General features: G+C 43.5%; 1 protein-coding gene across 2 annotated transcripts in view; it reads left to right on the top strand.

Moving 5' to 3' along the window:
* Nucleotides 1–12,791, top strand: part of LOC6605359 (putative dipeptidase NECHADRAFT_87110) — an 86,769-nt gene that overhangs the window by 68,497 nt on the left and 5,481 nt on the right. The window contains exon 1 of one of the 2 annotated variants that reach the window (XM_032720189.1): nucleotides 5,386–6,528. The exons of the other annotated variant lie outside the window; for it this stretch is intronic. Within the exon in view, the coding sequence (XP_032576080.1) occupies nucleotides 5,662–6,528 (867 nt within the window). The 5' untranslated portion in view covers nucleotides 5,386–5,661. Of the gene's footprint in view, nucleotides 1–5,385; nucleotides 6,529–12,791 lie in introns of those variants that run through there. 2 annotated transcript variants of the gene reach the window in all.

Genomic DNA, 12,791 nt, shown 5'->3' with positions numbered 1-12,791 from the left:
GGGGAAGGATGACTCCTTGTCAAATGCAGAACGTGGGCGGAACTTTTGTGTCGGGGGTGACTGCGAAAGAGCAGATTCTGGGCGGAATTCTGGGTGAATGGCATCAAGGACCAGAGAGACACTCGAGCCGTAAGTCCTTTACGTGGAATTGTGTCAAGCATACAAAATAAATAAAAACCCAGGCCTCCTGGCACGAATGAAAAAATGTCGAAAAGAAAGGGAAATCAAGTGACAAAATTGATGTCAAGATGAGCGAGTGCCGACCGTGCCAGGATATCCACATCCAGGGGGCGCAGAAGCGGGCTTCACGGCCACCGCCAGTTGACACCACCAAGGATAGACACTCACATCCACTCACACACACACACACATGTCGACTAATCCAATTTAAATCTCTTAACATGATTTGCCGCTTTCTTTTCATTTTGTTGGATTTTATATCATTATCCCTTTTGGTCTCCTCGTGTCCTTTTGGCTACCGAATTGCCAGGCGCAACGAGATGTCATCTCTCATTCCACAGTGGATGAATTAAGGGATTTATTTGTCAGTTACTCTTAATCTATTGAAACTGGCAGAGGAATATACATTTAATTTAAATAAATAACTGCGGAGCCTGCATTTTTAATGAATTAAATATTCGATAAATATTTAAGAAGTTCTCTACATGATTTAGCCTCGCCATGGATTGTCCCATTTGGTCCACTGTGCATTCTATTCACATTCCTTCTTCCCGCTGGCAAGCTGACTTCCTGTCCTCACTGTTATCTCTCCCAAGGAGTATGCGCCTTTAAGAGGCAAGGACACCGAGGACCCCAAGGACACCAAGGACTGCGGCCAAAGGGTTTATTTATTTGGTTTAGCGGCGGACTGGCTTGCCTTAGTCGCTCCATCCTCATTTTGTGATTTCAGTTCCAGTCCCACCCAGCGAAATCCTTTTCAGGAGGAATGGGTGGATCCTGGGGCTTTTCGGCACGTGGCCAGCCATCTCAGTTGGGGTCCCTGATGAGTTGTGTGCGTGGTTAAAGTATCCCAAAATGAGACTACGTGTTGATGAGCGAGTTTGTCAGCCTGAAACAACGAAAAAAAGAGGACTTCAAATGAAGCTGTTTGATGATTTTCATATCTCAATTAATTATAAAATCAACTGTCATTTGAAGGTATTAAAATGTTTTAAGTAATTATTTAAATATTCTATATTTATGAATTAGATTTACCTTTCTATTCAAACGAGTAAAACTCGAGTTGATTTAATGTCATGATAAAAATGTTGACACCTGCTGTGAGCAATTAGATAAGCACCCATTGAAATCCTGAGTATGGGATCTGATCGATATCTACTATATATGTACATATGTATGTAGGTACATGGAGGACTCTGTGCCATTTGGGGGTCGAGTACTCTCATCCAACCACCCCAGCCATCGGGTTCAGGTGGGGCAGCCACGTTCAGTTAATTGGCACTCAGAGCCCTCAAACAGAAATGCCAATGATGTTTGTCTACGAAATTACCCCGACTGGAGGGCAGAGATGTACGGTTATGTTACGCAGTCCCTACCAAGCTCTCTGTATATTGGTGGAGGTTCCCGTACAATCCTCCGGACTACGGAGTCTGTCTACGGGTAGCCGACTGGCCCACCCGACCATAACCTATGCCCTTGTAATGGCATTGTGTATAAATACAGAGCAAGAAAAAAGGTTGTCAAACTTACATAACAAACTATTCTGGCAATTAAAAAAATAATAAACTAAAATAAATTTATGATTCTTATAATTATGTACTCCTGCTTAGCAAACTGTTCGCAGTTTCCATTTAATTTATTTATTTAAGACACCGATTTTTTCGCAGTGCATTTCAGCTACTTGCAAACAAAATGAGTACAAGCATGAAAATAAAAGGAGTGGAGCACTGTGTAGTCCACATGCCCAGCAGTTATAATTCCATTTGCGATCATAAAAATGCATTACGATGGTAAGCTGCCCATAACAGGCTACTTAATTAACGAGTTATTCACGAGAATGGTCAAGCACTAGACTCGCCCATTGTTTCGCTGAGTGTAGGGGCAAATGGATCCAAACGGCTTTTCAAACAAAAATGCCATAACTGAGAACACGTGGCATATGTTACTGATGACGGGGATTCCCCACCATTTTACCCCGCACAAAAGTTGCGTCAACTTAATTAGCCATAAATTAGCCAGGATTCACGCGATTTTAACGACTTGTTTGTTCGCCTGGGGAACGAGACGATGGAATGGCAATGATGGCTCTGTCCCATCATGATGGCCCTAAGTCCATCTGTCAACCAACTTGAACGAGTTTATTTATTTATCTTGCCGCAACAGCAACAGCAACAGCAGCAGCATCACCATAACCCCGTTCTAATGCTAGTTGATTTATCTAGCTGAGTTGCTCAAAACTTTCTGTCCAAGATGGGGGCATCTCGTTGCTCCGCCAAAGTCCTATTGCGGACAGCATTGATAAATATGGGTGTAAACAAGCTGCTGTTCCGTTCAAGCAAAGATAAGCTGGGGAGGATCAGGGCATTAAATCGCCAGAGTAAATGGATAATAAATGCAGTCATTTCAAGGGGACTTGGAAAGCATTAAAAAGTAGTTTAGTATAATAAGGAAATAAGACGGTTCTGTTCGACATTCCATTATCGATACTTACTTTTTTGCTACTTCAACAATGAATGAGACCTTCTATTCCCTCATTATGTTACCTTTTTTTTGCTTAACTTTGCTTTCAAAAAAAATTTATGCATAAGTAAAAATATCAACCACCCAATTGTTTTCATTATTTTAAAATCCCTAGTGCTCAAAGTTTGAAGGAAAACTTTGAAGGCAACTATGCTCCTGTGGGCGAATCCCTTTGACCCGTTTCCGTTCCGTTTGGCATCGGTCAAGAGGCTTCGTGGAGGGCCATGATATTTCACAGCTGTTTGGGTAGTAAATCAACCGCATAATGGAGCCATACAAAGGCCATCCAACATCCAGCATCCGATGGCCAACAATCCAGCTGGGCCCCATTGGGCCTCCGCTGCTGCTGTTGTGGCCGACTAGTCGATGATTAAAAACTCTTAATTGTTGGGCTCTGGAAAATTGAATGAGCATTAAAGTGCCCAACCAAAAGGGTGGGGTGCGGGTATCATGAATCGTGGTCGGGCAACTTCATGCGAGCTTTTCAATCCGGTTCGCATATTTAACCGTAATACCTACAATCCCTGAATACCCGGATAACTTTTATGCCTGTCCCGGCAATGGAATCGCACTGAAATCGGCAACAGCGGCGCAAACAACAATTCCAGCACCACCACCACCATCACCACAGCAACAATCGAAATGAGAGCAACAAATTTTAACGAGCACCACAAAACCCCGAACGCTCTGCTTTTTTAAGCCGCTTTCATTTACCCGGGCCAAAACCACCTCGAAATCCTCACCACTCCCCCCTTTGTTTTTCCCGCACTCCGAGTTGTGTAATTACAAAAAAGCCGCGGGCTGAAGTTGGTAGCATAACTTGACAAATGGCACGACGGTGGATTGGAGACGGTGGATTGGAGCGGAGGGCTGGGAACGGGCCGGTTAACCAGGATAATAGGATGAAGCAAATGTAAATGAAGCAGGGACCTTCCAGCTAGCGCTGGAAAGTGTGCACAAAAAAATACAACGAAATAATATTAACAAAAGGAAAGAACACACAACGCAAATCGCAGCACAGAAACGTTGACTCAAAAATCTGTTCAGGACATCTCCAACTGGGTTTTTTTTTTTCTTTGCCCCCTCTGTGTCCCAAATGGAACATCGCCGCAGGTGACGTGTCCGTAGGAAACAAAAAAAAAAGAATAAAAAAGGAACAGGATTCGCGACGCGTGGCTACGGATTTATTCGAGTTGGCTGGGTAACTCCCAAACGTAGTGAAAAGCTTGTCGTATCTGGATTTCCATGTGCGATACCAACGTCTATGACAAATATGTTAAGCTATCTGGATGCTGTCTGAATTCACTTATTTGGAGTACAAATTTACGTACTCCGGTCGTCCAAGGTGTCGAGATACAAATGTTTTTGGCACATACCCGTTGGCTTTACATTTGTCCTCGATGAAAGTAGTGAACAGATCCTTTGATACCTAAGTGGTCATATCTGCTATATACTTGTTAAATAGGAGTATAATGACACACTAACCAATACAACTATAACAAAGCCACATACTCTTTCTGGGGTCCTCACTGCGGATGAGTGATATTTCAGTATGAAAAAGTATTAAACATTACTCATCCGCCATGGTGGCCATTGCACCGTTGCTGTTGACCGATTTTTGTGAAAAATGGCAATCCAGCTTTTTCATCAACGTCTGAATCAGATTGATTTTGCTCAGTGCGCAGCAGCAAATAATATTCGGAATCCCTAATGAGTTTGAAAAAGGCAGTGGGATTGCGTGTGTGTCAATATTTCGCTGGCCATATCAAAAAGTCATTTGCAGGCCACCTTCGTGCAATCAGCGGCCATTCAGCCGGGTCATTCCCTCGCAGTGGCAGTCGGGTGGTGGCTCAACCACTCATCATCATCCACATAAATATATATGATTGCAGGTGCTGGCCGCACTTCTAGCCCAACAGTTGGTTGCACATCTGCGCAATGCAGCAGGACGAACAGAACGAACAGGACGAACACAGGACTACTCCTCGGGGATTCCCACGCCGCACATCTCGCCAAGCGGCAATTAAAATCTTGTATTCGAGTTGCGGGCGCAGCTGGGAAGTACTTTAATTTCCCACGACGTACGAAAATCAACATGGCTTCAAAACAGACGTCGGGCGCAATCAACTCCGGCTCCGACGAGATAAGCCTACACTGAGAGAAAAGGCATTGAACTTCTAAAGCGTACCTCTTTTTAAATTGCGTTAAAAACACAATTTTTAATATTTAATTCCCATTTACACTTATTAATTTAATATACTACATTTTACGTACTTATTTACGCACGGTTTATTAAGTTAGTTTTACCACATAATTTTAATATTTGTAATTTATTTTTAATTATTTATGTATTATTCCTACTTTTTATTCCTTCCCTAGAAGCAAATAAGTAAATTAAATACTAAATAAAAGAAATGGTTTGTTTTTTAGATGAGTTGAAACATCTTATGAATGAATCCATTGGGTACTTTTGTTGTCAATTTTCCGACTGTACGAAACGGAATCAAAACAAAACCCGACAAGTGGGGGTAAAAAGGAGGTTTGCGTCTCCGGCGAAGAGCCGAGCCTGGCCGGAGGATTCCGGGCGGCGCATGCGTTCCGGCTGCACAGACTCCGGCGAATTGGGGGCGCAAAAATCTCCAGAGATTGGCAGACACACTCAGTTGCTGCAGGACTGTCGCGGAATCAAGTTTGTCGCAAGGACGAAGGCGCTCCACGTTTTTTTCCGGTCCGGCGCGATGTGAGCAAGTCCTAGGGAACGCGCGCGAAAACTTCCCACCCAGTCCACCCACCTCCACCCCCCGAAAATAAAAGTATCGGTAGCATCTGTACGCCGTAAAGGTGGAAAAGCGTAGACAAGGAAACGGGCAGTGAAATCTATAAATTGTATGATTGTTGAGGCAAAAGTGAAGTGAAGTAATTTAACCACGCCCTAAGAACCAAAAACCAAGCAAGCCAGACATGGAGCACTTGCGACCGCTGAGCTACGAGGAGATGTGCCAAATGGAGCTGCTCCAGGCAGCCGGCGGATCAACGGCATCCTCGGCTCCGCCGGCCATGATGCCCATCATGGTGATACCCACAGCACTGCTGCCGGCATCCATCGACGGGGCAGCGGGCGGAGGAGTTCCTGGTGGTGGTGGCATTGGCGGTGGGGCCATGGTGGAGCACTATTATCAGCTGCAGCCCGCGCACCACATCCTGCCAGCCGAGTCGTTGCCAACGACGGCGACAGCAACAGCAAATTCCGGCGAATTGGCGCTCCTGCAAGGCGAGCAACAGATTCCACATCCGAGCATACAGCATTCACAGCAAATGAACATCCTGTGCACCGGAACACTGGGACGCCAAAGGATGCCAGCATCGGGTGGTGGCGGGCATAATCCAAACATAAATCCCAATCCAAATCCCTCGGTGGCGGCTACTTTGCCGCGCGGTTTCCAGCCGGCCGCCTTCGTTACGGACGTCGAGTCGGATTTCGAGGGCAGTGAATGCGGTGCGGGCAGCATGACCACCACCTGCATTCCGCACTTCCGCTTCGGAGCGTGCGGCCTTCAGTCCCTGCAACAGCAGCAGCAGGATGCAGTAGTGGGCTGTGGTTCGCTGGCCTATATGATGGGCTCTGGCACCCTGGGCCGGGGGCGTCGTCTGACCGGCATGCAGGGCAAACCTAAGCGGGTGTCCTTCAAGGGCGACAACCTGCCGCCGCCGTCGCCGCCGCCGCCACCAGCCGTTGAGCTAGACGAGAATGGGCTGCCCATACCGGGTGGACCGGGAGATGCGGGTAGCTGCTCCTACATGCACTTCGACAACTACATGGACTACCAGGTGGGTGGATGAGTCAGGGGAAAACCAAAGATGCAGATAAGCAGGAATAACAGCACTCAACATAACTCTATTACAAAGTATCTGAATGTTTGGTATATAGATAGATTACCTGCTTCCCTATGAAGAGTATGCTAATATTTAGTATAAATAAATTTAAATTTAAATTTCGTTTGCACTTCAAATGGTTATTACCATAAAAATACCATATAGATGTCATTAAGTTAAAACAGAGCTCTTTTAACTTAGCCATTAGCGTTGAAACTGAGGAATAGAATAGAAAGGTGGGCGGAAGTCTGATAACGATAAGACCGTTGCCGCCTTTGTAATTGGCATTCATGGCGTTTATCCCACAGAAATTGGATGAAGACAGGGAAGCATTTACGATTATTGCCGGCGCTTTGTGTTCGTGCCGCGATTTCACTGATGCCGCAGCCTGTCGCCACCAAACGCACACTGAGAATAATTTGGTGTCAAAGTTGGAAAGTTGTTTTAAGCTCAATGCAGGTACAAGTAACTCATCTGGCTTATTTAGTTAGGTACTGCACAAAAAAAAACCCATTTAATTGATTTAAAAAAGTATTTTTTCCCAGTACATTGACTCTACCTTAACAGAATTAACGACCTGGCCTTCAATGGAAGATGTGACGTTTTTATTTTCCGCCAGATACAATCCCTTATGCAGATTCCGTCATAAAGTAGCTCGTATACTTTTATGCCGCACATATCCGTATCCCTACATTAAACGATATGACCCACACTTGATTTGATTTGGAGGCGACACAAAGGGGCTTTGAGAGGTCAAATAATCGCTAAATCAGGGGAAAATGCGACTTCAGATTGTTTGGTCTCTTAGTGCCCTTTAGGATTTTAGGTCAAATCAATATTTTTATAAAGCTGTAATGTACTGCGATTCAAAACTTAAGCATAGCAAAGAGGAAATTATCCCAAACAAAATCAATGTTAAATAATGGTCTGTACTAAAGTGCGGAAATTAAATAGCAACTAAAATATATGCAAATATATTCCATGTTTATCATACGATGATAAGTGGACTTGCAGTGGTTTATTTAGTTGGTCAAGTGCTCACATGCTGAAATATGCAAATTGCCACTGACAGATGTTGAGTTTGAATTTGAATTTTGAGGTGTGGAGCCAAAAAGTTGTGTAAACTGAAGTGATTTTAAACTATTCGAATCAGATGAATATTTAATTACTTGCGGCTGCATTGATTTCGATAGGTAAAAAAAGAGCAATTTTTGCTGTTTTTAGTTGCGTGGCAAAAAAATGAGCAATTGTTGTGGCTAACTATTTTATAAACAAAAATTGCGTAAAATACTAAAAACTCAAAGCTTGCCATTAAAGTGTTTCGCCCCATTTGTTCCAGTTTAATTTGCTATATTATCTTTTTGCTGTCGAGATTCGACAGATAAAGAAATCTACGAAAGGCATCCCCAAACATGATAAATACCAACGATTTTATTTACACTTATATAAATGGGACACACACATCCTTTGACCAAATCGCACCAACGATTATTTGCATGTAACTCAATTTGTTTGGGCTGCGAACTAGGGTGAATCAAATCCAGGACACGATTCCTTAGCCAACAATAAACTGGCAAACTTAAGCTCAAGAACCCGAGAAGTGGGGACTGCTGGGCGCATAAAGGGGAATAAGAGGGTTAAAGGGGTAAAAGGGGTAAAAGTTCTGGGCCGGGGCAATTGTCCTTCGAAAGCATTATTCACTGGGAAACGCTGTCATCTTTGGTCGCTGGCGCCATTTGTTCACATTTGAATAATAAATTAAATGTTGCAAATGTCGCTCTGTTGCAGTTGCAGTTGCAGATTCGGTTTTCAGTTTCAGTTGCCTTTCAGCGGACCGGGCATTTGTCCAGCTCGAGATTCTTCTGCTCCTCCGAGCTTGGGTTTTTTATGCGTTCCGCCAAAGCCATAAAAATCGCCATTATTTTCAAGCTCCCCCACAAGTCTCATACCTCCCGTCTTCATTTCGCGCTTTGTTGCCTTGTCCACTTTCAGCATCTACGGAAACACTGTAAAAAATTACGGTATAGTGTATAGTATAGTTATGTATACATTTTCGTATAGAATAATTGACTTAATTTAAACATGGACTAAAACGTTTGAAGTATTGAATATTAAGGTAACAATTGAAAATGCGAGTTCCTTTCATTTCTCCCTGTGCACTTTTTCATGCCCTATCCGTGTCGGCTGCTCCGCTTGAATGCTCCCCATCATTGAGTTTGCCGATAGTTTGCCAAATCCCCAACACTCCGCCTCCTTTCCATTGACACCGCCCAAAAATGTCGAGTCCACACTTTCGTTGGTACTGGCACTCAAACTTTTCACTCCGCCCAGCGTTTCCGTTTCCTATGTTCAGCGTGTGCAAATAGTTTCTGGCCAAAAGCTGCCATTCTAGAACTTTGTTCAGTCCCTGTTCCACCGCAGCTCCAAGTGAGTTTTGATTGATGGACATGGTGGTTGCGTGTCAAGTTCGCCAGGACCAGGCACTCCAAAGCCATTGTCCTGCTCCTGAGAATATTATTGCACAATCAGCGAACTAAGGGCGCACTGGGATTATTATTCTTATAATCAAAATTATATAGACAAAACCATTTCCTTTGTTCATGTTGAAGGTAGTTTCTTGCATGAAACTTTGCTGATTTAGTAGCCCGCACAACTTTCATAACTCGCGGTACCTTTGTCCTTTGAATGATAACTTCATTTGCTGATTACGCACATCAATCTGTTTCCGATAAGGCATTAGTTCGTTCAGCCACAATCCATTACAATTAGGAAAGTGCTCAGCCGCTTAACGCAATCAGCAGCGAAATTACATTTAAGGCCAAATCCATTGAGACATGCAACACATTCAGCACACACACACACACACATTCCTGCATTACTGTGTCGGCCAGCCGGGGCCAATCAACTTTAAATTGTTTAATGAACACTTAGAACGTTTCCGATTCCGATGGCAAAAAACAAACACATCTTCCCAAGGACATGCGGATGAAAAGTGGGTGTGGGTGGACTGATGTGCGGACATTCGCCGGTCATCGCCCACATAAGTCGCAATGGGACGGCAGAATAAACAAACAAAATGCGAGGCCCTAACATAGCCATTGTGGCTAACGCCAACGGCCAACAGTCTGCTGTCCTTCGGGCCAACCTCCTGGGTCAGCACTGCAAAAAAATAATCAGTTCTTAAAGCAATATCAATAATAAATATTCAGTTGTAATTCGTGTAATGGAATATCAATAATATTTAGCAAGATTTGTTTTCCACATATTTATTTTCACAAATTATATTTTTTGATCTTATTAAAGATATTATATTTTTTATTCTTCAGGATTCAGGATTCTGATTTATTTGTTGTACATTGCAGTTAATTGCTTTTCAAAATAATTTTGAAACAGAGTTCTTTTTCTTATGATGACCACAGCCACTCATTTTGCTGCCATTTTTATGCCATATTATATTAGTGACTTCCCTTTTTCCTAGTGTACTTTTCAACTGTGTTTGGGTTTGGTTTCGATTGTGCCCTTCAGGACTGAAACATTTGAATGTGGGACTGTTGCCGGGCAACCTCAGTACGGAAGGCAGAAATTACGTGGCAGCCACAAGGCAATTTTGTGGCGTGTGGAGCGACGAGCGGGGGGCCACAGAGACTGATGTCCATCAGCGTGAAATGGCCAAATGACATTTGAAAAACTAAAAACAGCAGCAGAAACAGCAGCTGGCTGGGAGCGCAGTCGACAACTCTGGACTGTCGACATGCCTGCTGCGCGCTCTCCGGGGTCCTTGGGTTACGGAATCCAGAATCCGGACATCGGACTCCGTGCTCCGTAGATGGTGACCGTTCAATGAGGGGCGAATTGATAAAGTTGACCGCAAATTCTTTGTGCATTACGTTCGCTTCATGGCCGAATCAATCATAATCAAAACCGATAAATTGATATGGTCAAGTTTATTGCATTGTCTGGGAAAGTTTTGGCCCCACAGAAAAGTTGTCTTGCGCCAAAAATCCCCAAAACATCGCAGCAAGACAGAAACAGCAAAAGGAGCATAAGTTGAATTAACTTGGCTGATAGAAGGAACTGAAAGTAAAGTAAAGTAGAGTATTCCTATTAAAACTAACAAACTAAAATTAGTATTAAATTGACGTAAGCTTAGGAAAGTAGGGTATTAAGCCAAAGGAGTTAAGTTATTCCAGCAATTTAGCATTCCTCTTCTATTTTTAACCCCTGAGTGCCACTAGAAAGTGCGAATATTTTGGCACTCGCACCTACATCTCCATTTTCCTAACCCCCCAAAATTTCACCGTGGAGCCACTGGGGGATTATTTATGGAATGAATTTGCTTTGTTTCCCACGAGTGTCGCGTATAACATGATATATGCCCCATGGCTGGAATGAGATATAGCATGACAAATACTTTTCAGCATACAGCAAAGAGCGCTTCCTGTCCACCGCCCATTGCGAGAGCCCCTTTGGCTGTTGCACATGCGGCACAGATTTTAGTTGTTTTTAGTCTCGGACTAAATTTCTTTCAGTCCGGGTGTTGCTCACAAAAAACACACACCACACACACTCGCACATATACACTGTATATATCGTAGAGGAGATTCTACTAAAAACTGCAGCTGCAAAAGGGAAAATAATGGCGGAAACTATAAAGCATTCCGTAACAGTTTTCCTTTTTTTTTTCCTGCTCCCGTTTCTATTTTTCGCCCGTTGCCGTTTTCATTGTTATTGTCCTTGTTGACGTTGGTCCTGCAGCCGCCTCCTTGCGCCTCCTTTCCCCTCCCTTTGTGCGAACTGAATGGCTCTGATGTTGCAGCTGACGTGCTGCATGTTGCTGCTGTTGCTGACGGAAGGAGCGTAGTTGTTCCTATTGTTGCTGCCGCAACGTCTGCTCATTTTTATTTAAAACTCAATTGGACGAATTTCAGACCCGGGTCGGAGGATCAGGCAACAGGCAGCAACAATGGAGCCAATTTGTACCGAGTCCGACTGACGCACAAGAAGCCATCATCAGGATAACCCATACCATTCACTGTGCGGGCAGCAGATGGTCGTAATCAAGTGCTAAGTGAGCTCAATTAGATCTCCGCAAAAATAATCACTAGCACTTGTAAACTAGATATTAGCAAATTTATAGTTAACCTAAAACATTCTCCAACGAACTGTTGTTGTTTTGTAAGGGATTTGATGAGGTATTATAATGAATAATACTTTTTGAATCTTAAACGGACTTTATGTTCAGATAACTTCAAGTTTCCTGCATTTCTACTTACTCATTACCTTGAGCATATGTATGTTTAGGTTGGCCAACTTGTTTTCCACCCATTTAAGACCCTTTTTAGTCGCCCCATCAACAACAAACTTCTAAAGTTTCTCCCATAAATGCGATTGTTTTTGTTCTTTGGTGGCATGTCAATGGAGGTCATGACCCGTGCTAAACTAATTATAAACTTGACGAAACCAAGGCAAACCTGTGGGTCACATCCCATGGCTGCGGGTGTCCTCGTGGTCATGCATTTTTCGGGCGGCTCTGTCGCCTGCCAAAAAGGAGAGCAAAGTCTATGGAAAATGTGACCAAATCTGGTGGCCGGATTACAGCTTTAGCTCCTGCAATTCCGCCAACAACGACGAGGATGAGGATGAGTATGACGATGATGCGACCTCCGTTGGCAAACAAACTTTTCGCGTCACACCAAGCTGTCCCGGAAAAACCAAACCCCATCCAAAAAAAAAAAAAGCGGAAAAGTGCAGTGCACTGCACAATGAAGCGCCTTTTAAGCAGCTAACTTTTCGCGAGATTTTTACTTTTTTCGCACAAAATCTAGGGGGAAAAAGTGATGCTACTATGTTGTGGATGCAGTGCAGCGAGGGTGCCACGGCGATAGCGGAAGCACGTAAAATATTTGCATTTTTATTAAAAATTGAATAAATTGAGATGAATATTTCTTTCGCTGCCAAAAGTTCTACCCTCCGTCATCTTACTTTCGCGGAGAAGCACAAAAGTTTGTTGCCTTTTATAAAAGTTAATTTCAAATGTTGCCAGCTTTGTGATGTTTGAAATTCATAATTAAAAAATAGTTGAAAATGTGGCGAGTGGTCAGAGCCCACGTGGTCCCTTTGTGGCAACGTTGTATTTAATTTAATATAATTATTTTCATGCATGGAAATCCAGCAAAAACGGAGCACAGCTCTTCATCACGCTCGTTGCTCATACGCCG

This window comes from Drosophila sechellia, chromosome 3L (genome assembly GCF_004382195.2).
Source record: "Drosophila sechellia strain sech25 chromosome 3L, ASM438219v1, whole genome shotgun sequence".
Lineage (NCBI taxonomy): Eukaryota > Metazoa > Arthropoda > Insecta > Diptera > Drosophilidae > Drosophila > Drosophila sechellia.
Note: the sequence above shows the minus strand (reverse complement) of the source record. Positions and strands in the feature narration are given on the sequence as shown.